At 43.5% G+C, this 23409-nt stretch overlaps 2 protein-coding genes across 6 annotated transcripts in view; one reads left to right on the forward strand and one right to left on the reverse strand.

Annotated features, from left to right (window-relative positions):
* RAD51B (RAD51 paralog B) overlaps nucleotides 1-23409 on the forward strand; it is a 666036-nt gene that overhangs the window by 364381 nt on the left and 278246 nt on the right. The window lies entirely within an intron of this gene.
* LOC309802273 (ataxin-2-like protein) lies at nucleotides 9437-14258 on the reverse strand (the record flags this gene model as incomplete). The annotated part of the gene is given in 4 exon segments (XM_082617700.1): nucleotides 9437-10188; nucleotides 10191-12468; nucleotides 12472-12764; nucleotides 14222-14258. Coding segments are annotated over 4 exon segments (2697 nt in total). The 3' UTR covers nucleotides 9437-10099.

Genomic DNA, 23409 nt, shown 5'->3' on the forward strand with positions numbered 1-23409 from the left:
CTTGAGGATCCAGGGGGTATTCTGGCTCAATCTCAGGAATCATAGTCTAGAAAAAATGCATAGCATATGTCTTTCTGTCATCTTTCAGCATCTTTCTCATAAACCCTAGAAAATATTTAGCCCAGAAGAAAAGCCAAGCAAGTAGGATTATGCTTTGCTTAGTATCTAAGCTGGCGTGAGTCCTCTAAGTGTCTAAGGGGAAGCAGGATGAGATGTGTCCTTTGGGGCCCAAGAGATAGAGCCAAGGCCATGGGCAGAAGCTACACAGAGACAGGTTTTGAACTTAATAATATGAAGGTTGTTCTAACGGAGCTGTCCATAGATGGGATGAACTGCCTCAAGAGTCTGTGAGTTTCCATTACTGGAGGTGTTTAAGAGTAAACTAGACAACCAGTGAAGGTATACTGTAGAGAAGACTTATATCAATATTATTGGACTACATAACTTTTATTTTTTTTAAAGCATTGGAATTTTTAACCATGAAAGTAATGCATGCATTTTATAACAAATAAAATGACACAGAGCTATATAAAGAATAAGTTAGTAATCCTTTTTCTTCCTCTTCTCTCTGATCACATTGCCCTTTCTCTGTACCCTTTCCCCAGTGAAACCACTGTTTGGAGAAGATAGGAAAAAGAACATCTCAAATCCTATTTCTGTACTAAAAATGAAAATAAAAAAGATATTAGGAGAGAGCCTAGTTTTCTTAACTGAGTCAGAGGCTTTAGGCCAGAGCTAATTATATTATAGAGCATAGACTAGATATGGGGGTTACTCAAGGACTTGGTTGGGAAGTAAATTTATATATATATATATATATATCCATCCATCAGAGAATGAGCGGAGTAGTAGAAAGTCACCTAAAGGGAGTGATAGTCTCTAGGCCAAAGACTGTCATAAACATGAGTAAAACACAGATGTGATGTGTCAGAAAGGAAGCTAGTCAACATCAGAAGCACCCAAAGTGAATACTAGTTGTGCCCTGTGCCCCCCGTATTGTCTATAGGAATGGGAGTCTTCAAAGTTTCAGTTCCCCTGGCAAGAGTCCTCCTCTGTAGGAAATTCAATTCAGTATTCAAGTCCTATAGCAAACTCCTCTTTCTGATGCCTCATGATTACAATTTGCCTCTGTAGGTAGAACTGTCTGAAGGGGAAAATGCTCTGGTCAGAATGTTATGAGTATCTAGTCTGTGTGATAGATACATCACTACTATAAATCAGTAAATTGGCATTCTGGTTTGCTGCGCCAGTTTATTATGAACTTGGTTAGGGCGAGGTGTGAGATTTAAGCCTTGTCAACTCTGGGATACTGACAATGTCAAGTTTCTGGGCCTGCAAGGCTGGAACTGGACCCTAGCTGTGTAGTTTATGTAGCCTTAGGGTGCCATTTAGTACAAAAGAGAGATAATATGCCCTTGGATAGAAGTTTGGTCTCTAGAGTCTGATTTGGGTTTGAATGCTTGATCAGCCATTTATAAAATGTATGAACTAAGTCTGTTTCCTTCTTTGTAAAAAGGGAGAGAGAGAATCATAATCCCAACCTCAAAGGGTTGTCTTGAGGATGAAATTAGATAGTCTATGTAAAATGTTTGTCTCAGAGCCTTACATATAGCTACTCTCATCACTACCACCAAGGCAAATGACACCTTGTGATGATTATTAAAAGACAATATGAGCTTATTAAAGCAAAGCATTCCTATTTCCTTCTTTCACAGTTCATCTGATTAGTTATGGGAATATCATAGAATAGACTTTTATTTCTGGGAGGAGTTTGGCAGAAATTTTTATTATATTCTTGTTGTCTAGTTGGGTTAATTAAGTAGACTCATAGCTGGTTGAACAAATGTAACCAAGTGGTTTTTGAGCTGATTGATGATGGACTGATGTCCATCTGGAAGGAGATCATCACAGTAAGGAATGTTTGCCGATACTATTCTGTCCAATTTTCTCACTTAGAACTTTGATGGAAACAGAAAAGATGTGATTCTGTAATATATGGTTGCCTGAAAGTTGAAAGAGAAGGCTAACACATCCAAGAAGAGAGACCGGATTTAAAAAGATCTGTGTAGGTCGATGGGATGGGTTTGCTAATAACAACCACAAATACATTTATTGAGCATTTACTATGTGCCAGGCCAAATGCTAAATGTGTTATGTGGATTCACTCATTTAATCTTCACAATGACCCTCTGAGGTCTATACTATTAATATTCCATTTGATAAGATGGTATAGAAGCACAGAGATATTAAGTTATTTACTCAAGTCCCCCAGCCAAAGTGGCACAGCTGGAACAGGGACCAGTTGTCTGACACCAAAGCCTATGCTCTTAACCACTGTAATAAGCTATCAGAGCCAGTGAGTCTAAATTTTAAATACAGAGGTCAATGTAAAGTTCCACACTTAGGTTAGCAAAATATTATAAGTCCTAAAAGGAAGGTGGGAGCTTGGTTTGATAGCAAGTAATGAGGACAAGTTTTAGGGATGTTTATTGATGGTTAACTCAGTGAAAGTCAATACTGTCATGTACTTGCTTAAAAAGAAAAGAACAAGGTCTTCCATACTCTGAATGAGAGAGAAGGGAGCCTATTTCACGTCTGCCCAAAAATCCTTCTCGGAATCCTTTGACAGGGCTGCAAAAAAGACCAGAATGTTACTCTAACAGAAGCCCCTCAGGGAAGCCTCAGGGCAAGGGAATTGTGTTAGCCCCAGTACTGGTCAACTGTGACTCCAGGGCCAACCAAGTTAGTGGGGCACTCTTGTCCCTGAACTGTCCAGCCTCTTTATGGAATTGTGTGAAGATGACTCTGCCAGCAAGGGGAGGTGTGAGAGCTAAATGACTTCTAAGGCCCCCTCCCTAAGATTCTCTGAGATCAGTTATAACACACATAGAACCATAGAACAACAACTCTGAGTTAAGCAAGTCAGTTGTTTAAGAGCTGAGTTTGAGCAATGAGAGATGGCCGATGTTCTGAGTGTTATGGCTGGTCATGTTTTGCATGTGGCTTTGCTCCAGCTGTTTGTTCACCAGAGTTTTGAATTAAAGGGAATGACCATCTAGAAATTTATACACATGACACTTCACAGAATAGAAGAGGCCAGCTTCTGGCCTCTGATATCCACATGCAGCAACTATAACTTGTATCCTTCCCCCAGGACTCAATTTGTTGCATTGTGCTGTAATAACAATTTCCCAGTTTTGTGTGCTGTGAAACCACCTTTCCCTTTATTTCAACTTTGTTGTTGTTGTTTTGCATTTATACAATGAATTAAATGATCCTTTAGGGGTTCCAAATATATTATGGAAGAAAGACCTTGGAGTTCTGAGAACCTGAAGAACATTTTATTTTTCTCAGCTAGATATTTAGGACCTTTAGGACTTAGTTATCATTTTCAAAAAATTTCAAGATTAATCATCCCTGTCACCTCAAATGTCAGAGATAGTATATTCAATTCTCTCTTGAGTTATCCTCATAATAACCCCACATTCTTACATGGTCTTTTACATTTTCCCAAATGCTATTTCACCCATGATAATCATCACAAATAATACTGTCTGGAAGGTCGAACAGAGGAGACAAGACAGGTATTATTGCCCCATTCCAGAAACAGAGAACGTGAAACCAAGAGATTAGTGGTGGTAACAATTAGAAATTTTCTGAAAACCAACTCTGTGCTAACTACCTGCAATAGTTTATTTAATTCTTGCAGTAATAGTTCTGTAAATTCGGTATTATCATCTCCATTTTGAGATGGGGAAGCTGTGGCTCAGAGAGTGACTTGCTCAAGGTCACACAGTAGTAAGCAGAAGAACCAGAATCAAATCTAGGGTTTTTGCTTCTGAAATCCAGGCTCTTAATCGATAGATTATTACCACCAGAGAGGTTATGAACCTGCCCAAGGCCATCTGGCTGCCCAGTGGCCTCGGGCAGGCCAGAATCTATGTCTTTAGACTGCTCAGCTTATTTTCTACTATGTATATACTGCAGCTGCTTCACTGGTTTTCATTAACATCGGTTCTTTTCAGTATATAAAGAGGAAACGAATGAAAGCTGAGCCAAATTTTGCCCTTATAACATAGAGGAACTCACTCAGAACCAAGGAGAATCTCAGGCTCTTAGGGGATTTTTAAGTGCCTAATGGTCTCTTCATTGTCTATTACTTTTCACCATCATTTAATGCAGGTGGTTCTTGTCTGATAGCTATTCTCGTGTGGTCCTGCGCTAGGTACACCTGTTTTACTAGGTTATAGAAGCAGTATGTTTTTCAACCAATTTGGGGGAAATAAGTTCTGATATTAACTGTAGTAGAAAAACAAATAGGAGAGACAATAAGTTTAGCAGAAGGAGCTCAGACCGACCTTTGGCATCAGTGTAAACAGAGTTAAAAACCCCAGCTCAGCCTCTTCCTAAAAGAGACACCTTAAATACATTACTGAATCTCACTACAAATCAATTTCTGCATTTTAAAATGGAGATAACACTTGACTCATGGGTTTGTTGTAAAGAACAAATGAAAAAGGTAATTAAGTATTTATTGTGCGTGTACTCTGTGGAAGGTGCTGTGCTTGCATTATTTATTTATTTATTTATTACATCATTTAATCCTCATGACAGCCCTAAGAGATAGGTGTTAGTTTTTTTCCCCACTTCTAACCACTTGACAGATAAGGGAACTGAATCTCAAGGAGATTTTATAACTTTCCCGAGGTGAATTGTACTGTGGTGTCTTAGAAAAGGTTAAGAGGGCATCATATCAAACATACCTATATCAATTTTCCAAAAGCCATGAAGAATCCTTGACTCCCCAAAATAGTTCCCAAATGAGGCTGTCAAAATCTTCTTAAAGAATGCCACCTAGGGCTTCCCTGGTGGCCCAGTGGTTGAGAGTCCACCTGCCGATGCAGGGGACACAGGTTTGTGCCCCGGTCCGGGAAGATCCCACGTGCCGTGGAGCGGCTGGGCCCGTGAGCCATGGCCACTGAGCCTGTGCGTCCGGAGCCTGTGCTCCTTAACGGAAGAGGCCACAACAGTGAGAGGCCCGCGTACCGCAAAAAAAAAAAAAAAAAAAAAAAAAAAAAAAAAAAAAAGAATGCCACCTAACATCCATTATCCTAGCTGTTTCTTCACCTTTTAATTTGTTACCATAGAATTAATTAGATTTAAAATTACATAGAAAAACTTTTAAATGTATAGCATATTCCTCTGTCATATGGATTTATGTATCACCTCCTACATCATCAGGAATCAAGACGAGTATATGTACTTGGATAAGATCTTCCTTCACTGGACCTCACTGGACACTCCATTATCAGGGGTCAAGGGGAACCCAGGTAATCACCCCTCTCTGACCCCATTCTCAGCCTAGTCATCAGTCTCTGACTCCAGTAATGCAGATCTGATCTCACTGTACTTTGATCACTGTTTAGATGTCACAGGAAGCCCAACTTGTAGGAAACCCTTTACCTCCCAAACTCTGATTTCTCTCTTCCACACCTCTCTCCCCACCAAGTCCTGTGTCTCTAGAATTCAGAATCTGACATCAGCAAAATATCCTATATCCTCAGCCTCTTCTTGGAACATTCCTTTCACCTTCTAACTCTAGGAGAACTTTGCCTCTCATGTGTCTAAGCATGCTGCCCTCTTAAGTGGTGGTGGTTATTTTCCACAGTCTCCTACCATGAGCCCTGGATGTGGGGTAGGTATCATCTGTTTCCTTATTGCTGCTTTCCGATCATTCTTCATTCCTCCTTCCTAAAAACCCCCAGCCTTGAATCTCAGTGGAGATTTCAGAGAGCTTAATCCCACACAGTGTAGAGGCATATCATTTGTGGTTGATTAATATAGAGAGAGTGGCTCCTTTACGGAGAAGGATACTTTGTAAAAGGTCTCTTGATCAAGAACATAACTGCTACTTTAGTCAGTCAGTGTTCTATGATAGGGCTGTGCAAGACAGGGGAAATGGTTTCAGCTTCCATCAGACTGATTGGGGGTTGGCACCATAACCCACGAAGAGCACAAGAACGGCTGTATTAACAGGTGGACACACTGTCTGAAGCATTACTGCGATCTGTTCTGAACTCTGGAAATATACAATCCCCGCCCTAGAGCAATATTCACTAGACTTTTTACCTGGTGGGACTGTGTGGCTCTGGGCTAAATTAAATTTGACACAAACCTTGTTTTCATAGTCTCTGTGGAGGAATGGGACCTACAAAATGTGGTGCAGAGAGTTGGGCACCTATGCAGAAGAATGTTCCTCTAAAACAGAGGAAGTCATGGAAGACTCAGGGTCTGGACTGTAAAGTGTTTGTCTACCTAATTTTTAAAGGACAGCTATGTAGAAATTAGCAAAGCCTTCTTGTTGAAGGTTAGTCTCAAAACGTAAGAGGGCCTTGTTGGATTTCTCCATAATTCTCAGTAGTTCCCAGAGGTCAGAACTGCTCCTTATCTGTAAGTGGCAGGTCTTTAGATTGTAGACCTAGTGGGGATATAACTTTAATGTTACACAGTTAAACCAACTTCACACTGTTTACAAGACATGTCATACAACACTGAAAACAAGAAATTAGAGTATGTGGAAACTATGCTACTAAAATTAAGCAGCATAAGGAAAATTAATATAACCCTGTAAGTCACAGCTTGACTTCTGTCTCAGGAGCCGACCCAGAGGTAATGGAGCCAAAAACAACTTTAAGACTTGTTCTGTTCTGACTTGTAAAGATTATTTGATGTTATCCCACTACCCTCATCTCAATTCCAAGTTAGTACTAGGGGTTAAGGAAAAGACCGTAATATTTCCTGATTCATTTCTGGTCTAACTTTGATTCTGGCTACAGTAAGGTGAGATGTCTACTTTTTGTTATCACTAGCAGTTGGCAGTACATTTTGTAATAGTGGCTGCCAGTAATATTTGTGATACTCTGAGGATGGACACTAAGGAAATATGTGCTTATTGGAAGGTATGCCAGTTTGTAAGTGATGACTTAATTTTGCTATTTCCTGAGCATGAGTGCTATTGATGTGGAGTGATCTTATAATCAAGAGCAGAAATTTCAAGTGTATAATTATGACATCAGTATATCGGTCTCTCTTTAGAGATAAAAATCATACAGTTAAGATCTGTGAAAAGTTGCCCTAATTATTTCAGAAAATTAATAGTTCTGTATTGAAAAAGTAGGTAACTAATATAATCCAAAAGCTTGATTTCGTGGAATTTTTAATATGAAAATATGATGTATTAGATGACGGGGTGTATATATATTATGAAGGCAGAACTTGGAATATCAATATTCTAACCTGGCACTTCTAGACATGGTAGATTACACAGTTGTCATGGAGGGGAGCAGAAGGGGTTCAGTGAAGCACAAAGTCTGGCGACAGGGCAAAGGGAAAATTCCAGCAGTCTGACAGACTGGTTAGGTGGATAAAAGGCTGATAGCAGAGATACTTTCAGAATTAGGGAAAAACTACCAAGTTCTGGAAAGATGGGAAAAACTACAAAATTCTGGAAAGATTAATAAAGAGAAAGGGAACTTCTAGGTAGCTAAAACTCCCAGTATGGGTGTGTTGTTGACGGAACACCTGAATCTTGTGTATCAGAGCTTCTGAGTTCATTTGGAGCAGGAGAATTTGATAATCTTTTTTTCTCCCATAAGGATGACTTATAAAGGAAAACAATAGGAAATTGGAATTATCCTAAATAAATTTACTTTAACATAAACCCGCTGGACTTCATCTAGTACATAACATGTCTTTCCATTTTTCCCTCTCAGTTACCTTAAATCAGAAAGGGTGTCCTCTAGAGTAGCATGATGACAGATTCACAGATGTGGCTTTGCAAACATTCTCAAAGTCCTGAAGCCTCTGCCCTTATTTTGGAGATCTCCAGAGGTGGTAGAGAGCCCACAGCCTCTTTTAGTAACCTTGCCCTTTGTCAGACTCTCACTCTAAGGAGGCTCTGTCTTGTGTCTGTCCTGAGTCCTTTTATTACCTTTTGAGCCCTCTTTCTTCTGCTCTATCTTCAGAGGAGATGGAAAGCCGTGGGTTACTATTCTCTGCTTAAGAATCCTTATGTACGTGAAGAAACTGTTATTAAATCACCCCCTTTGACTTTGGATTTTTAGGTAGAATCACTCCCATATCTTTGGTATTCCATATAAGTCTTATTTTTCAAGCCTAATCAACTTTGTGGCTGTCCTGTAAACCATCTGGATCCCAGAACTTGATGCTATAGTCCATAGGGTCTGGCCAATCCTTTAATAAAAAGAACATTGTTTTGTGATTCCTAAGTACTTCTTCTTATGAGTCTCATTGCTTGCTTGATTTTGTTTTGGTTGTACTGCGCAGCATACAGGATCTTAGTTCCCTAACCAGGGATCAAACCCCTGCCCCTTGCAGTGGAAGTGTGGATTCTGAACCACTGGACTGCCAAGGAAGTCTGTTTGCTTGATTTTTTAACTTGAAATTTTTAATTAAACTATAATTCACATACCATAAAATTTTCCCTGGTGGCGCAGTGGTTGAGAATCTGCCTGCTAATGCAGGGGACATGGGTTCGAGCCCTGGCCTGGGAGGATCCCACATGCTGCGGAGCAACTAGGCCCGTGAGCCACAACTACTGAGCCTGCGCGTCTGGCGCCTGTGCTCCACAACAAGAGAGGCCACGATAGTGAGAGGCCCATGCACCGCGATGAAGAGTGGCCCCCACTTGCCACAACTAGAGAAAGCCCTTGCACAGAAACGAAGACCCAACTCAGCAAAAATAAATTAATTAATTAATAAACAACTTTGAGGAACTAATTCATATTAAAAATAAAATAAAATAAAATAAATTCGCCTGTTTAAAGTATACAATTCAGTGGCTTTTTAGTATGCTCACTGGATTGAACAACCGTCACTACTATCTAATTCTAGAACATTTTCATCCCTCCAAAAATGAAACCCAGTCAGTGCCCATTAGCAGTCACACTCCATTCCCCCTCCCCCCAGCTGCTGGCAATCACTAACCTATTTTCCGTGTCTGTGAATTTGCAAATTCTAGACATTTCATATAAAAATGTATGTTGCCTTTTGTGTCTGGCTTTTTTCTTTTAGCATAATGTTTTCAAGGCTCATGCATGCTGTAGTATGAGTCAGGACCTCATTCCTTTTATGGCTGAATAATATTCCATTGCATGGATATACCATATTTTGCTTGTTCTCACTTGGTTGTTAAACTCAGTTATATTAATGTCAAATATTCTAATCCTCCCTTAGAATACTCTGTCAAATTTGAGTTTTCGAATCTTATTTAGCTTTTCAATTCTTTATTCTTCAATTTTATAAGATTCTTTTGAATTCCTAATTTTACTGCCCAACACAGTATTATTTACAAACTGAAGAAAAGACCCAAGGCCAGCCTGCAGAACCTGCATCAAACACTACTTGTTTCTTTTTTTTTTATTTTTTATTTATTTTTTTTTTAAGTTAGTTTAAAATTTTATTTTTTTTAATTTTTTAAAAATATTTTTATGTAATAAAAAGTAAAAGTCCTTGTCCAACCATCCTTGTGGGGCATCTGTGTCTCTCACGCAGGTCATTCAAGTTAATGGGGAAGAAAGAACAGGGGGCCCAAGTCTGAGGTTATAAATAATAGAAAATAAAAGATCTTCGTCTCCAGTGGGGGGGATAGATGAGAGGATGGAAGGGCAAGATGGGGTGGGGATGGTCAGGGGCACAGCAGGAACCCCCCACCTCCGCTGGACCCCGGCCCTACCCACTTTGAGGCCCTTCCCATTCAAGGTGCTTGGCAGGAATTCCCCCAGCTCCCCCCACCCCCGGGGGGAAAGGGGGATTGGGGGGCTGGGACTGGTCCGAGCTGCTGGGGGAAGAGACATAGGTCACTCTTCCCTCCACTCATGGAGGTCTCAGGTCGCGGCCAGGACAATCTTCAGTTCCCCGGGGGGTGGAAGGGGAGCTGCTGGGAGGGATGAGATTGAACTGGTTGGAGGGGAAAGAGAAGAGAGCAGGAGCATTAGAACCCAAGCAGCTGTCCCTGCATCCAGTGCCGTCCAGTGCGGGGTGTGGGGCAGTGCTGGTAGGAGCGCCTCCTCAAGGTGTCTCATGGGGCTTGGGGGTGTCCGATGTAGGGATAGGGTGAGGGTGTGGAAGCTGAGAGTGCAGGCACCCCACTCTGGGGCACCGCGCCTTGGGGGGGCCCCCATGGCTCTGGGGTGGGTGCAGCAGCATCACCTGGGGCGGGTGGGGAGCCCCAGGGTGAGGGGGCGGGGCTGCTGTGATTCCAGTTTGGACATGGGCCTGGGTAACATGGGCCATGTTGGTGAAGCCGTGGGGCAGCTGCTGGTGGGCATGAATAGCATACACAGTGGCTGGCTGGGGGAAGCTGCTCTGAGGGGACTGCGCAGAAGGTCCCGGCGGCAGAGAAGGCGGCGTGCCTGTCAGGGCCCCTGGGTGGTACAGGTTCTGCTGTGGCTGTCCACTGGCCAGGTGTGGGGCCTGCCCCGCCTGGTGCTGGACGGGACTGGGGGCTGCATGCTGGGACTGCGGCTGGCTCCCAGTAGGCGTGGTGGCCGGCTGCGGCTGGTGGGCATGGAGCTGCGTGGCATGGTGTGGATAGGACTGGTGAACAGTGGCATAAAGGGCTTGAGGGGTGGGCTGCTCTGCAGAAGGGTACTGAGGGGTGGAGGATGACACAATGGCCTGGGGATGGCTCCCCGACGTCAGCATGCGTGGGTTGCTTTGAAGCATGGGGGCAAACACCGGCTGCGAGGGGTAGTGGGCCATGGGCTGCATCATGGCGGGCTGGCCTGGGAACTGCTGTGGATTGTAGGGGATGTAGGAAGAATAAGGTGTGGCAGCCACCAGAGGGGGGCCAGCAGCGGCGGCAGCCTGCATCATCGGAGGGGCTGAGGCTGGCTGGTGTTGGTCCGAGCGCTGGGGGGGCAGGGAGCCTTTTGCTCCCCGGTACTTGCCCTGCTGTCCAGGCACTGAGTTGGACACAGGATATGGATACATCTGAGGTGCCTGAACAGCTGGTCCCATGTGGATCTGAGGTATGTAGGAAATGTACTGCGGGCTATATAGCCCACTCTGGCCTGCTGTCAGCACCGGGATGGAGGGAGTTGAATGAGTCCGGGGCCCAGGAGAAGTTGGAGTACTGGTGGATTTATTCACAGACAGCAGGGGCTTAGTGGGATTGAACTCCTTGGCATTAGGGTTCAATGTTGACTTCTTCACTTGTTCAGCAACAGGGCCCTCATCCTTGTCATCTCCCTTGATGAGGCCCACTGGGGGGCTACTGGTTTGGCTTGGGCAAGGCGGTGGGGGCTGATCCGGCCCTTCGGCGCCTCCTGCTGGTGGCAGGGGTGATTTGTCCTCCTTATCCGATATGGATTCTGTCTTAAACTGGGCCCCAAATTTTCTCAGTTCTTCCAGTTGAAAGCGTTTCTGCTCGTTCTGAAGGCCAGGGACTTTCCCTGCTATTCGGGACAGCTCCTGGGACTCCAGCGTTCTCCCAGGTTCCTTGGCTGGGAGTTCTTTTACATCTGTGGGTGCCAGTGAGATCTTTGGAGAAGCTGGGGAAATGGAGCCTACTCCAGGATCCCCAACTGATGATGTCACGGGGATGGAAGCTGAAGAGGTCGGTACTGCTGAGCCGATGGGAGGCTCAGGACAGGAAGCTGAGATTGGGGCAGGGGCAGCTGACTTGGGAGAGCGTGGTGGGTACATCCGGCCTACTGCAGGAGGAGGTGGAACAGAAGCTTCTCCAGAAGGCCTGCTGCTGGGGGAAGACAGAGTCTTGGCACCTCTCAGAGGCCGCTGTGCCTTAGGGGACATGCGGGAAGGGCCTCCATTGATACCGCGTGTCTCAGAACCTGGGCCAGGGCTGCTATTGTCAAGATGGTGAGGGCCACGAGGTGGCAAAGAGCTAAGGCCAGGCCGGCCACCCCGAGAACTACTGCATCGAACTCCTCCCCGGGGACCTTCCCGAACTCGTTGGGGTAGAGGGATATACTTTCCCTCCCTAGATGCCAAGCTGGGGCTCTCTCGCCCTGAACCCTGTCGCTGAACCGCACTGTGCTTCTCCTCCTCGGTGCGCCCGTCGTCGTTCTCCATGGCAATCCGCAGGCGGTACTGGGGGCTCGATTCAATCTCTCGAGCCAACTGGGCTGCACGCAGCTCCCGCTGACGAAATTCTTCTGAGTTGTCCTTCTCTAAGGGCACCGTGTAAGAAGAGAGACTGCTGTCGTAGGTGGTCTTTACGCCGTAGTTCTCCTCATTGAACTTGAACATTTCATTGGGGTCCCATCCATTGGACATGTCAGACTCCAGGTCGTAGTCATCGCTGTTGCTGTCGCCCCCCTCCCAGCGCTGAAGCACCTTCTCTTTGTGCTCCCCATTCACCTTCGAGTTCATGGCAATGGCTGAATCAGTGAACTTGTCTTTAGTAGCATAATTGAAGTCAACATTTCAGAAGTGGACAAGCATGACATCACTTGGCTTAAATACCATGGTGTCCACAATGTCTTCCCGACGAGGGCCACCTGCTGGCTCCAATGCTTTCCGATGCACAGCGTCTACTGCCAGTTCAAACTTTGAGCTCAGTGTCTTGAAGATACCTTCATAGGTGGTACCATTCTTTACCTTTACATCACAAGTGGAGCCCACAACAGCTGTAAGGAAATGCAGCATTCTGGAATTGTTGTAGACACCCTCAAACACCGGTGACTGTGGGGGTCCCTTTCCTGTGCTTTGTCCCCTCCACTCTCAATTCCATACACCCACACACAGAAGAAACCGAGTGGGGTGTCCACCACTCATCCAAGAACACCAGGCGATCCCGTCCACGCACACTCCCAGCAGCTGCCCTATATGTTCTCTTTTTTTTTTAAATAGACATGTTCATTATGTGATGGATACAACAACCCCTTCTCATTTGTCGGGTTTTCATTCCTTAAAAGTTTGGACATTTACTAAATAGTCTTAGTGCTTCTCAAAGCACGCTAACTCACTAGTCCTTGGAGTAGGTAGGCGTGGATGAGGGTGTTTGATGGCAGATCCTCAGTTATTACAAAACCTACCTCCTTTCACTGATGGTATCATTTGTTCCCTCTTATTGGGACTGGACATATAGAGACAGCATGAGGACTTCTATTTTTTTTTTATACATTTATTTATTTTTGGCTGTGTTGGGTCTTCGTTGCTGCGCACAGGCTTTCTCCAGTTACGGTGAGCAGGGGCTACTCTTCATTGCATTGCGTGGACTTCTCATTGCGGTGGCTGCTCTTGTTGCAGAGCACAGGCTCTAGGTGCGTGAGCTTCCGTAGTTGTGGCTCGCAGGCTCAGTAGTTGTGGCTCGCAGGCTCTAGAGCACAAGCTCAGTAGTTGTGGCTCATGGGCTTAGTTGCTCCGTGACATGTGGGATCTTCCCGGACCAGGGCTCGAACCTGTGTACCCTGCATTGGCAGGTGGATTTTTTGTTTGTTTGTTTGTTTTTGTGGTACGCGGGCCTCTCACTGTTGTGGCCTCTCCCGTTGTGGAGCACAGGCTCCGGACGCGCAGGCTCAGCGGCCATGGCTCATGGGCCCAGCCACTCCGCGGCATGTGGGATCTTCCCGGACCGGGGCATGAACCCTTGTCCCCTGCACTGGCAGGCGGACTCCCAACCACTGCGCCACCAGGGAAGCCCTGGCAGGTGGATTCTTAACCACGGCGCCACGAGAGAGGTCCCAGCATGAGGACTTTTAAAAGAGCATGGATTTACTCCTGTGAACATGAGATACATTTGGCTTTGTGTCTTGGTTATGCTGTTTGCCAGCAGTTGTATCCTAATTGTTGCATCTATGAACTGGAGTAGTAATACCAACCTTGTACAGTTGTTGTGATGTTTAAATGAAATAACGTCTGTAAAGCCCTTCCAAATAATGCCTGGATGTTCTCAGTAAGTGATAGTTATTATTCTCATGTAGAGTCTTGAGAACTTAAAAAAGAAATACATGGTATAGTGGCCTCTGACTTCAAGGAGCTTAGTGTTCTAACGGCAGAGAGAAAACTGACAATTGACAATCCTAAATTTAAGAACAAAATGAAAAACTAGGAAAATGTACTGGGAAGGCATAGAAAGTATCAAACAATATTTTCTGTGTCACTTTGGTAAATTTGGGGGGTGAATGTAGAGGAGGTACCACTGATGTCAAGAAAGAAATTTGTCTTACTCAAATACCTGTAAAAGTCATCTCCTCGAGGGCCGGAACTCCCATCTTTGCCTCTATGCCTGGAAGTACCTCATAAAATGACTACACAGAGTGGTCACCCAAGGGGGGTTTATTGAATCACAGCTATCCTTGGTTCTCTTCTCACTGTGCATTCTCACTGGGAGATCTCTCATTTATGCTTGTGAAATCCACCCACACCCCAACCAGATCAGATCACTACCTCTAGACCAGACTTCCCTCCTAAGCTCCAGGCTCACGTGTCCACGTGTTTGCTGAAAATCTACTAGATGTTGTGTAGCTACCTGTAGCTCAGAATGCCCAGGTCTGGATTGTTAGTCTTTCTTTCCAAAATGACCATCTCTCACGTTTTTCCTATTTTTGTTAGTGGAAAATCATTGTCCACATAGTTGCCTAAGTCACAATGTGGGGGCATAGGACCTCCCCCTCTCCCCCCATCCAACTGAATATGTTTACTTTCCTCTTTCTCCTTCTGGTTCAGGATCCCCTCCAAGACAGGGTCCTTTTCTCACTACTATTAGCCCTCCTAGCCCAAGGTCTGATCCAGGATATACATGTTTTTAATAAATGTCTAATGAATTGGGTTTTTTTTTCTACAGCTTTTCATTTTTATTGAAAGGACACACACAAACACGTGTGCCTACGATCACATACATGTAGTATCCATACACGTCCTCCAAGTTCACCAACTCCCGTCCAGTGCTCTAACTCCCTCAACTTATTGATGAGATTAGCACAAACCCACAGGCATGTGTAATTGTAAAGCGGATATGGATTGAGAATTCTGCCTTGATACACTCAAAATTCCTTCCTTCTGGCTAGTTAAGCCACACACTCCATCCTGCCAAACCATTCTCAGACATTTCTCAACCATTTTCCTTCTCCTTTGTTAACAAATTTTCAAAAATGAAAGAAAAAAAAAGGAAGGAAAGAAAGAAAAGAAAAGCCTACCCTAAGAAATTATCTTGGCCTCGATGAGAATATAGTTTGGATTCCCAGTTGACCATTTTCCATTCTATCACCGAGATGTATTTGGAGAACAACAATAAATAACCCATGAGCCCTGCCATTGTTTCTTTATGGTTTATATTTCATGCTCTGGGGCTTAGCCGGCAGGGAGGGAGGCTTAACTGACAAACCCAATTTCTGGAGCTGTGCTGATATCATCCATGATTCAAAGCCACAGTGAAAAATTACAGATCAACCTCAGCCACATTTTTTTGTTGTTCTTCTTCTTGCTGAGAAGCACACATGCACAGACAAAGAAGTCCCATGCTTGCCAAGTGGGACCAAACTGATCCCAGTGTGGAATGAAGAAAGATTGTGAAACTTGTAGCGGGTGAAATTATTTAAACCATAAAAAGCAAATGGCTTTGTTTCCCTGGATTGCCTGGCCTTTTAAACTGCCTCCTTTTACACAGCCTCCATCCTGCACGAAGCCTGTTGTGTCAATTAGTTATTTACTAACTAACTGAGATCACGCTGAAGTGGCATGACTGTGTGAACGTCACTTGGATGACTTTTTGTTGGAAAAATTATTGTAAAAATAGCATCTCTCCAGAATCCAATTCTGTTCTTTCCCAGTGACTTCCTTGGCCAGTGTCTCATTAGCTGTATCAGTGATGCCATTCTGCCTTCCTTTGCTTGGCGGACGTTCCTTAAGCTTGAGTGTCGTGTCAAAATCCTGCTCATTCCTCAGTGTTCAACTTAAATGTCATCTCCTCTGGAAAACCTTCCAGGTTTATATTATGCTTTGTTCATATTCTGTTCCACTCTCTAAGTACCTAGTGTACGCATAGTAGGTATCTGAAAAGTATTCACTAAGTTGGTATTAATATATGGCTCAGGAGATTGCTAACTTTATACTACCATGATCTTAATTCTTAATGTAAACAACAAAAGACATCTTAAAAAGTTATTTTTTTTTGAGCCTCAATGGCACATATAGAAAACACAAAGGAGATAAGTATGTTTGTTAAAGAAAAAACATTTAGACGTGCCATTGTGCAATTTAGAAAAAAAAATTTGTTCTAAAATACTGTGAATTTAGAAAAATTGTACAAAGAAACAGAAAACACTGTAGGAACAATACGTGATAAGTAAATTGTGCTTTGCCGACTCATTACTTCTTAGATGCCTCTGAACTATCTGTATTAATGTAGAAACAGTGATGCACAAAACCCAAATCTACTTATATTGACATTCGATACACATTTTAGGATTCCTGTTCAGCTAATTTACTTCCTTACTTATGTTTTACCTGGATTCTTCTTAAAGTAGTTCTCCCTAACTGCCTTGGAGGAGAGTAGTTAGGAATATGTTAAGAGTTGGGAGATTCAAGTTTAAGTTTGCTATGAAGAAGCTGCAAATAATCTACTTTCAGCCTAAATTAGGGTGCTATAGTTTTTAAAACCAAAGCATGATCTTGGAATGCGAATTTAGAGAACCTTCTGGTAGGAACTATGACACAATCAGCTTACCAGTTAATATTCAGAACCATAGTAGGAAATTGTGCCCAGTTCTGTGATTTGTAATTAACGGGGAGGGGTTGAGTCTCAAGGTGGCTGAGAATTCAGCCACAAAGGTGATTAAAGCATTGGGAAAAAAGAAGTATGAGAGAATTTAAAGAAACTGGGATTAGTCAGCTTGGAAAGAAGGGAGGATAAAGGGCAATTTAATGGCAATCTTTGCATGCATAAACATGCTTAGCAGAACATATTGACCTGTGTTCTCCATCTCACCTGAGGATAACACAAGAAGCTTAAACTGCAGCAGGAAGGATTGGGGATAGACAAAAGGAAGTTTTTGCTAACAAGCAAAATTGGAATAGACTACTAAGAAATGTACTAGAATTTCCATCTCTGAGGGTTAAAAAATATATGTATGTATATATGTACTGTTCTCTTTAGGCATTTTAAAATGAGTCTTGCTCAAAGACAATGGCATGGATTTGATGGCTTCCTTGAATACCATCAGTCATGTAGCATTATTTTCAACAGCTTCATGGATAGCAGGAGAGAAACAAGTATACCAATCAAGTCAGGAAGCAGTGTGCAGTGTGAGTAGAAGAAAGGGTACCAGGCTGAGACTCGAGGGAACTTGATTGTTGTCTTGGGTGTATTTAAGTTAATTGGGTAACCTTGTACTGCCAATTGACTTCTCCGTGCTTTTGTTTCCTCATATGTAAGATGAGGGAGCCAAGTTAAATGACAGGATGGAGTTTAAAAGATGGAAAGCATCATATCAGTAAACCTAAGTTAAAAGCCTCTTCTGGGCCAGCCATTGAACAAGACTCCTTTACATATTATCTCCTACATAGATCATCTTATCCAACCCATTTTATAGATGAGCCAACTGAGGGCCAGAGAGAGTAAGTGACTCATCAGTTTCATACATGTGGTTTTAAAGCTGGGTAGGACCCAAGTCTCCTGACTCCCAGGCCAGTGTTCTTTTACTGAGCTAGGCCTCTGATAACCGTGCTCTGATAAAGTGTTTGAGAATCCTTTCTAGTTTTTCTTAACCTTCACTTCCCCTTTTCCTTTCAGAAATGTTTATTGTGCCCCATTAACATGGTAGGCACTGTACTAGGTGCTGGCCATACAGAATGGAACTTTGACAGAGTCTTCAAGGATTTTTCATTCAAAGAAAAAGTGTTGCAGGCAGCTTTGGGATTTTTCCAGGCACGAAGAAGGTACCTTTCACGGTTCAGTAATGCCTCCTTATCCCAAGTCGGTCGGAGGCCGAGTATCAGGAGGTAGAGATACACGTCCTCCAAGGCTTCTGGCTTTGACTGAGAAGGCAGTAGGACTCCCCTGCCTCTTTTCAGACAGTCCCTTCCCTTTTTTTCCTCTCCTCTCAGACCCTCTGATATGGACCTCAGCATGGCTGAGACATAGGTGGAGCTTTCCCAACTCCCAGGACCACGTTCTAAAACGCCAGGAGTGTACCTCCCCTCCCCTTGGAGCCAGTCCTTCAGCCTGAAGGTTCCCTGGGTTTAAATCCTTACTCTGCCCCTCACCAACTGGTGACCTTTGATAAGTTGCATAAGCCTTCTGTGACAAAGGGATAATACTGACACCTCCACCTCGGAGGGTTGTTGTAACGATTAAATGAAACAATACAAGTGAAGCTATGATTATTACCGAGAAAGCTGTAAGTGTTCGCGCTCAATACGTTTTAACAGTTCTGATTTCCAAGGCAGCAACACTACCCTCACCTCTTCCGCAATGGTCCCTTCAACTTAGTTCTGAGGAGACCAAACCCCTCCCAGGTCTTCTCAGTGAAATTGTGCTTTCTTCCTGAGGGTTAGTCTACTAGAGGGTATTTCTGTTTGGAGACAGTGTACAGAGTGGTCACATGTTCAGCTTCTATAGTCTGACCAACCTAAGTTCAATCCGTGCTCTAATGTTTAATTGGAGAAAACTTTCCTTTAAATATGGTGGGCATGCCTATGTAAAGGTTGCAAAACATGTCTGCTGGCCATTCACATATTTAGTTTCATTTCTATAGAATTGTTCTACAGATCATATTATTATACCATTAATTATTTTTATTAGTGATGACAATCATAGTATTTTGTGGTAAAAGCCTACTCTGTGCCAACACTGAGCTAAATGATTTGCATACAACAATTTTTACGGTAACCATCTAGAGTAAGTGGTTTTATCTCCATTTTAGAGATGAAAAAATTGAGACTAAGGGAGGGTAACTTATCCAAGGTCACAAACTATTAATTGGCAGAGCCAGAATTTTGAAACCTAGGCCCCTCTAGTTCCAAAGCCCAAAGTCCATGATATTTTTCACCATAGCTTCCTTTTTGCCATCCTAGGCAGGACTGGAGGGGTCACCTTGGGCCAGGAGTAGAGGTCATAATGGTTTCAAGGCCTTACTTATTAGCTTAGTGAAAAAGGTACCTATTGCTGGCAAAATAATTCACACACTGATTAATTGATGTTGAATCATTATTGTTGTTAGGACTGTACAACCTTCTTTCATCTTTTGTCTCAATTCTCTTGCTTTTACCACAGTGTGAAAATGTACTAGAACACCGAGGGGCACTTTTAGAAAGTGACTTTTTGGATTTTTTTTTTTAAAGGAACTTAATTCTATTTATCATTTTGTGCCTACATATAACAGCTCCTGGCATATCAGATGTGTTTCATAAATTGGTGTTGAATAGGATGAATGAATGAATGAGAATCTAGTAGCTTTGTTTTAAAGCACTTGATATAGTGAAACAAGCTCTGGACTTAAGTCCGATAATCTGTGCTCGCAGTTTAGCCCAGCCACTGACCAGCCGTGTGACTTATGTCAAGTAACTACTTGTTGACTGGCCCACACATGCAGTTTGACCTTTGCAAAATGATGGAATTTAATCTAAATGATTGCTAAAGTCCCTTCCGAGTCTCAGCTTTTGTAGCTTTCTGTAGGCTGTGAACGTGGGAATAAAGTACGATTTTTTTTTCAGCGACTCATCTGGAATCCCAGAAACTAGGAGATTTGGAAAGAAAACCTAACGTTCTCTGAAAATACTACAGAAATTCTTAACTTACAAACAGATAAGTTCCAAAAGTCTACTTGTTCTGAGGCCCCAAAAGATACTATTCGTGCAACAGCTAGCAACATCTTTTGCTGATGAGCTAAGTTGACTGAGACATAGCTTTATATTTTGGAAAGTTTATAAGTGGAAAGATCTTTTGCAAGTAAATGCTTATAGACTTCTGAGAAGTAATTATTTTCCCTTACATTAAGTTGAATTATATTTAAATCTTTTATATCAACTTATAGTTGCCATGCTGGTCAAGTTAACATGTTTTAATGTCTAGGAGCTGCAGACCTAGTCACTATTGGCCTAATTGTATTGTTGGCCCACCTATGGAACTACTGGCATTTAGAGTTTCTTTTTTAATTAATTAATTATTTAATTATTTTGACTGTGTTTGGTCTTCATTGCTGCACGGGCTTTCTCTAGTTGCGGCGAGTGGGAGCTACTCTTCATTGCAGTGCGCGGGCTTCTCATTGCGGTGGCTTCTCTGGTTGCGGAGCATGGGCTCTAGGCGCGTGGGCTTCAGTAGTTGTGGCACGTGGGCTCTAGAGCGCAGGCTCAGTAGTTGTGGCGCACGGGCTTAGTTGCTCCGTGGCATGTGGGATCTTCCCGGACCAGGGTTCGAACCCGTGGTCCCCTGCATTGGCAGGCGGATTCTTAACCACTGTGCCACCAGGGAAGCCCCCTGAATTTGGGGTTACTTATAAAACTCTTCCCTGGAGGGGCCTTTGTGGATAAGATGAGCAATGCATTGCATTTTAGAACAGTATGCGATAAGAACCAAGATGATGAAATAATGCTTGAGACTTCTGGACAATTCTCATTGTAGGTAAGAGCATGACATTATATGTAAGATGCCTCTGGCTTCCTCATCTCCACTTCTGGCAGGAATTACCATTTTCAAGGTCTTATGTGTTGCAGGCTCAGAAAGAAATGACCCCGTGGAGTAGACAGCTGCCATAAAATCTGGGTTAATCTGCTCACAGTTAGCTTCAGAGTAGAGCACTCTCCAGGGTATTGTCAGTAACTAGGCCCCAGTCTGTAGTCCTAGGCTCACTTACATTCTTGCAAGGTCCTTGGCATATGCTGGGCAATGCTCCCTTTTCAGCTGGTCAGTCACCCTGTCTCCAAAGAGGCTGGCCTTGAAAGCTGTAACCCACAGGGCAAGTATCCCAGCTCCAATGTGGGGCTTGCCATGCCTTCTTGGTTAGACAAGCCTTCAATCTGGAGCCAGGATCAGAGCTGTGTTGTAGATCTGTATCTTTGTAACAACACCCCCCTGTGTCCACCCCGCTGCAGCTCTCTAGATTGCCTCATCTCTAAATGAATGGCTAAGGGTTTGACAGAATTGTCGTGACCAGTTTCTGGTTCTGGTGCCATCATAAGCCAGGCTACAGCTTCATCTCATATTAACATTTCAACTTCTGACTAGGCTGAAGGGACTCATTTCTAGCATATCACTGCATTCTGCCCCTGCTCCTCAGAACAAGTTAAACTCTTTCAGCTGGGTTTCCAGGACTGAGAAGGCACAGAGAACAGGCCTGTAGCCGGTTGAGAGGTTACAAAAGGCATCAAACTGTAGGACAGTCTTACACAGATGACTTTTTTGTTTGTTTGTTTTGACTGTGCTGGGTCTTCATTGCTGCGTGCGGGCTTTCTCTAGTTGTAGCGAGCGGGGGCTACTTTTTGTTGCGGTGCGCCGGGTTCTCATTGCGGTGGTTCCTTTTGTCGCGGAGCATGGGCTCTAGGCGTGTGGGCTCAGTAGTTGTGGCTTGCAGGCTCCAGAGCACAGGCTCAGTAGTTGTGGTGCACGGGCTTAGTTGCTCCGTGGCATGTGGGATCTTCCCAGATCAGGCCTCGAACCCGTGTCCCCTGCATTGGCAGGCGGATTCTTAACCACTGCACCACCAGGGAAGCCCCCAGATAACTTTTTGATTCAATGTAATGTGGATTGTATTTTTTGAGAGTTTTTGATTATAAGCAACAGAAGCTAACTCTGGCTAATTTAAAGGAAAAAAAAAACACCAAATTTTGAATGGATATGGAGTAGGTCATAGAACTGAAGGAAAAGTAGAGCAGGACAGCTCTAGTAATATAGGAAACAGGAACCAGTAGACACATCATAGTACCACTTCTGGGATGAATCCATTCCAGATATTTTCTGATCTTTATGGTTCGGCTAAGTATCCAGATTCCCAGGAGAGAGTCTGATTGGCTGGCTTGGGTTATAAGCCCACCCCTTGGCTAGCGTAATCACCTGCACCTGGAATGACTGTCCCACCAGCACCGCCTACAGTGAAGGTCAGGATAGTTCCCCAAACCACGGTGTTCCCGCCAAAAGAAAGGGAGGTTCAAAGAAACAGATGTCTTCTACAGATTTGTACAGAGTAGGAATAGATTCAGCCTTAGGGCCAAAGAAATGGGCTGCTACGCAGGTATTGCTTTTTCTTAGGAGTTGCGCTACAGATACCTACCCAGTTTAGGAGTGCTTGGCCGTAATTTTCATGCCCTTTTGTCTCCAATATACTTTTAGGATTTAAATCAGTAATTAGCAAGAGGCGTCTTTGGTCATTGTAGTTGCCTGGAGCAAAATGAATTTTAAAAATTCTTTGTGATAAAAATCACCATCATCGTCATTATCACATATGGAAGGCCAAAATTAAGGCCAGTTATTAGAAGTAAACTGTCAGAAGAACATCCCAGTTAGTTATGTTCTCATTTTTGAGTTGTGTCGATTGACAGGATTTGAGTCTTTGCGGGATTTGATGAGAGTAACTGACTTCGAAAGAATCAGCAGGAGGGCTTCCCTGGTGGCGCAGTGGTTGAGAGTCCACCTGCCGATGCAGGGGACACGGGTTCGTGCCCCGGTCCGGGAGGATCCCACATGCCGCAGAGCGGCTGGGCCCGTGAGCCATGGCCGCTGAGCCTGCGCATCCGGAGCCTGTGCAAAAAAAAAAAAAAAAAAAGAATCAGCAGGACAGATATTTCTGTTTCTATAGGCTGAGGGATTTCTAACCTGAAGCTGTATTGTGGATAGTAGATTATAATAACAAAGGGGATTTTAAAATGAGGATGACACATTGACTTGGAATGTTTTCTCATCTGTATTTACTTATTCCTAAATATCTTCCTTCATGCTTTCTTTTTCAAGTAAATGGCCAGCTGCATGCCACCTTTTTCTTCTCTCATTGCCTCTGTTCCTTATTTCTTTCTTTTCCTTAGCCACTCCACTTTCCTTCCTCTAATCTTGTGTTTTCTATCTGAATCTTCCTTTCTCTAACCCTATTTCATCTCTCCCTTTCTTTTCCTTATTTGGTCTGACAGTTCATAACTTCTATTCCTTTTCCTGAAATTCCCTTCTGTTCTCCTCCACAATCAATGTTCTAGGGCCCTACTTCCGAATTTCTTATCTCTTCAGTGTTAATCCCGAATGTGTTTACTGATCTGTGGGCCAAAAGGCAAAATCTCCACGGCCCTCTCTCCAGTGCAACGCAGTGAAAAGAAACAGCTAGCATTGCTCAACAAGTGCCTTGTGAACCATGAATCAATGGATGAGAACCCTGTCAGTGAAAGTTTGCATATATATGTTTGTATGTATATATGAGATGTATGACAATGCTCAAGCAGTTAGTT

The sequence above is a fragment of the Mesoplodon mirus genome (assembly GCF_964341445.2).
Source record: "Mesoplodon mirus genome assembly, chromosome: 4".
In the NCBI taxonomy this organism is placed as follows: domain Eukaryota; kingdom Metazoa; phylum Chordata; class Mammalia; order Artiodactyla; family Ziphiidae; genus Mesoplodon; species Mesoplodon mirus.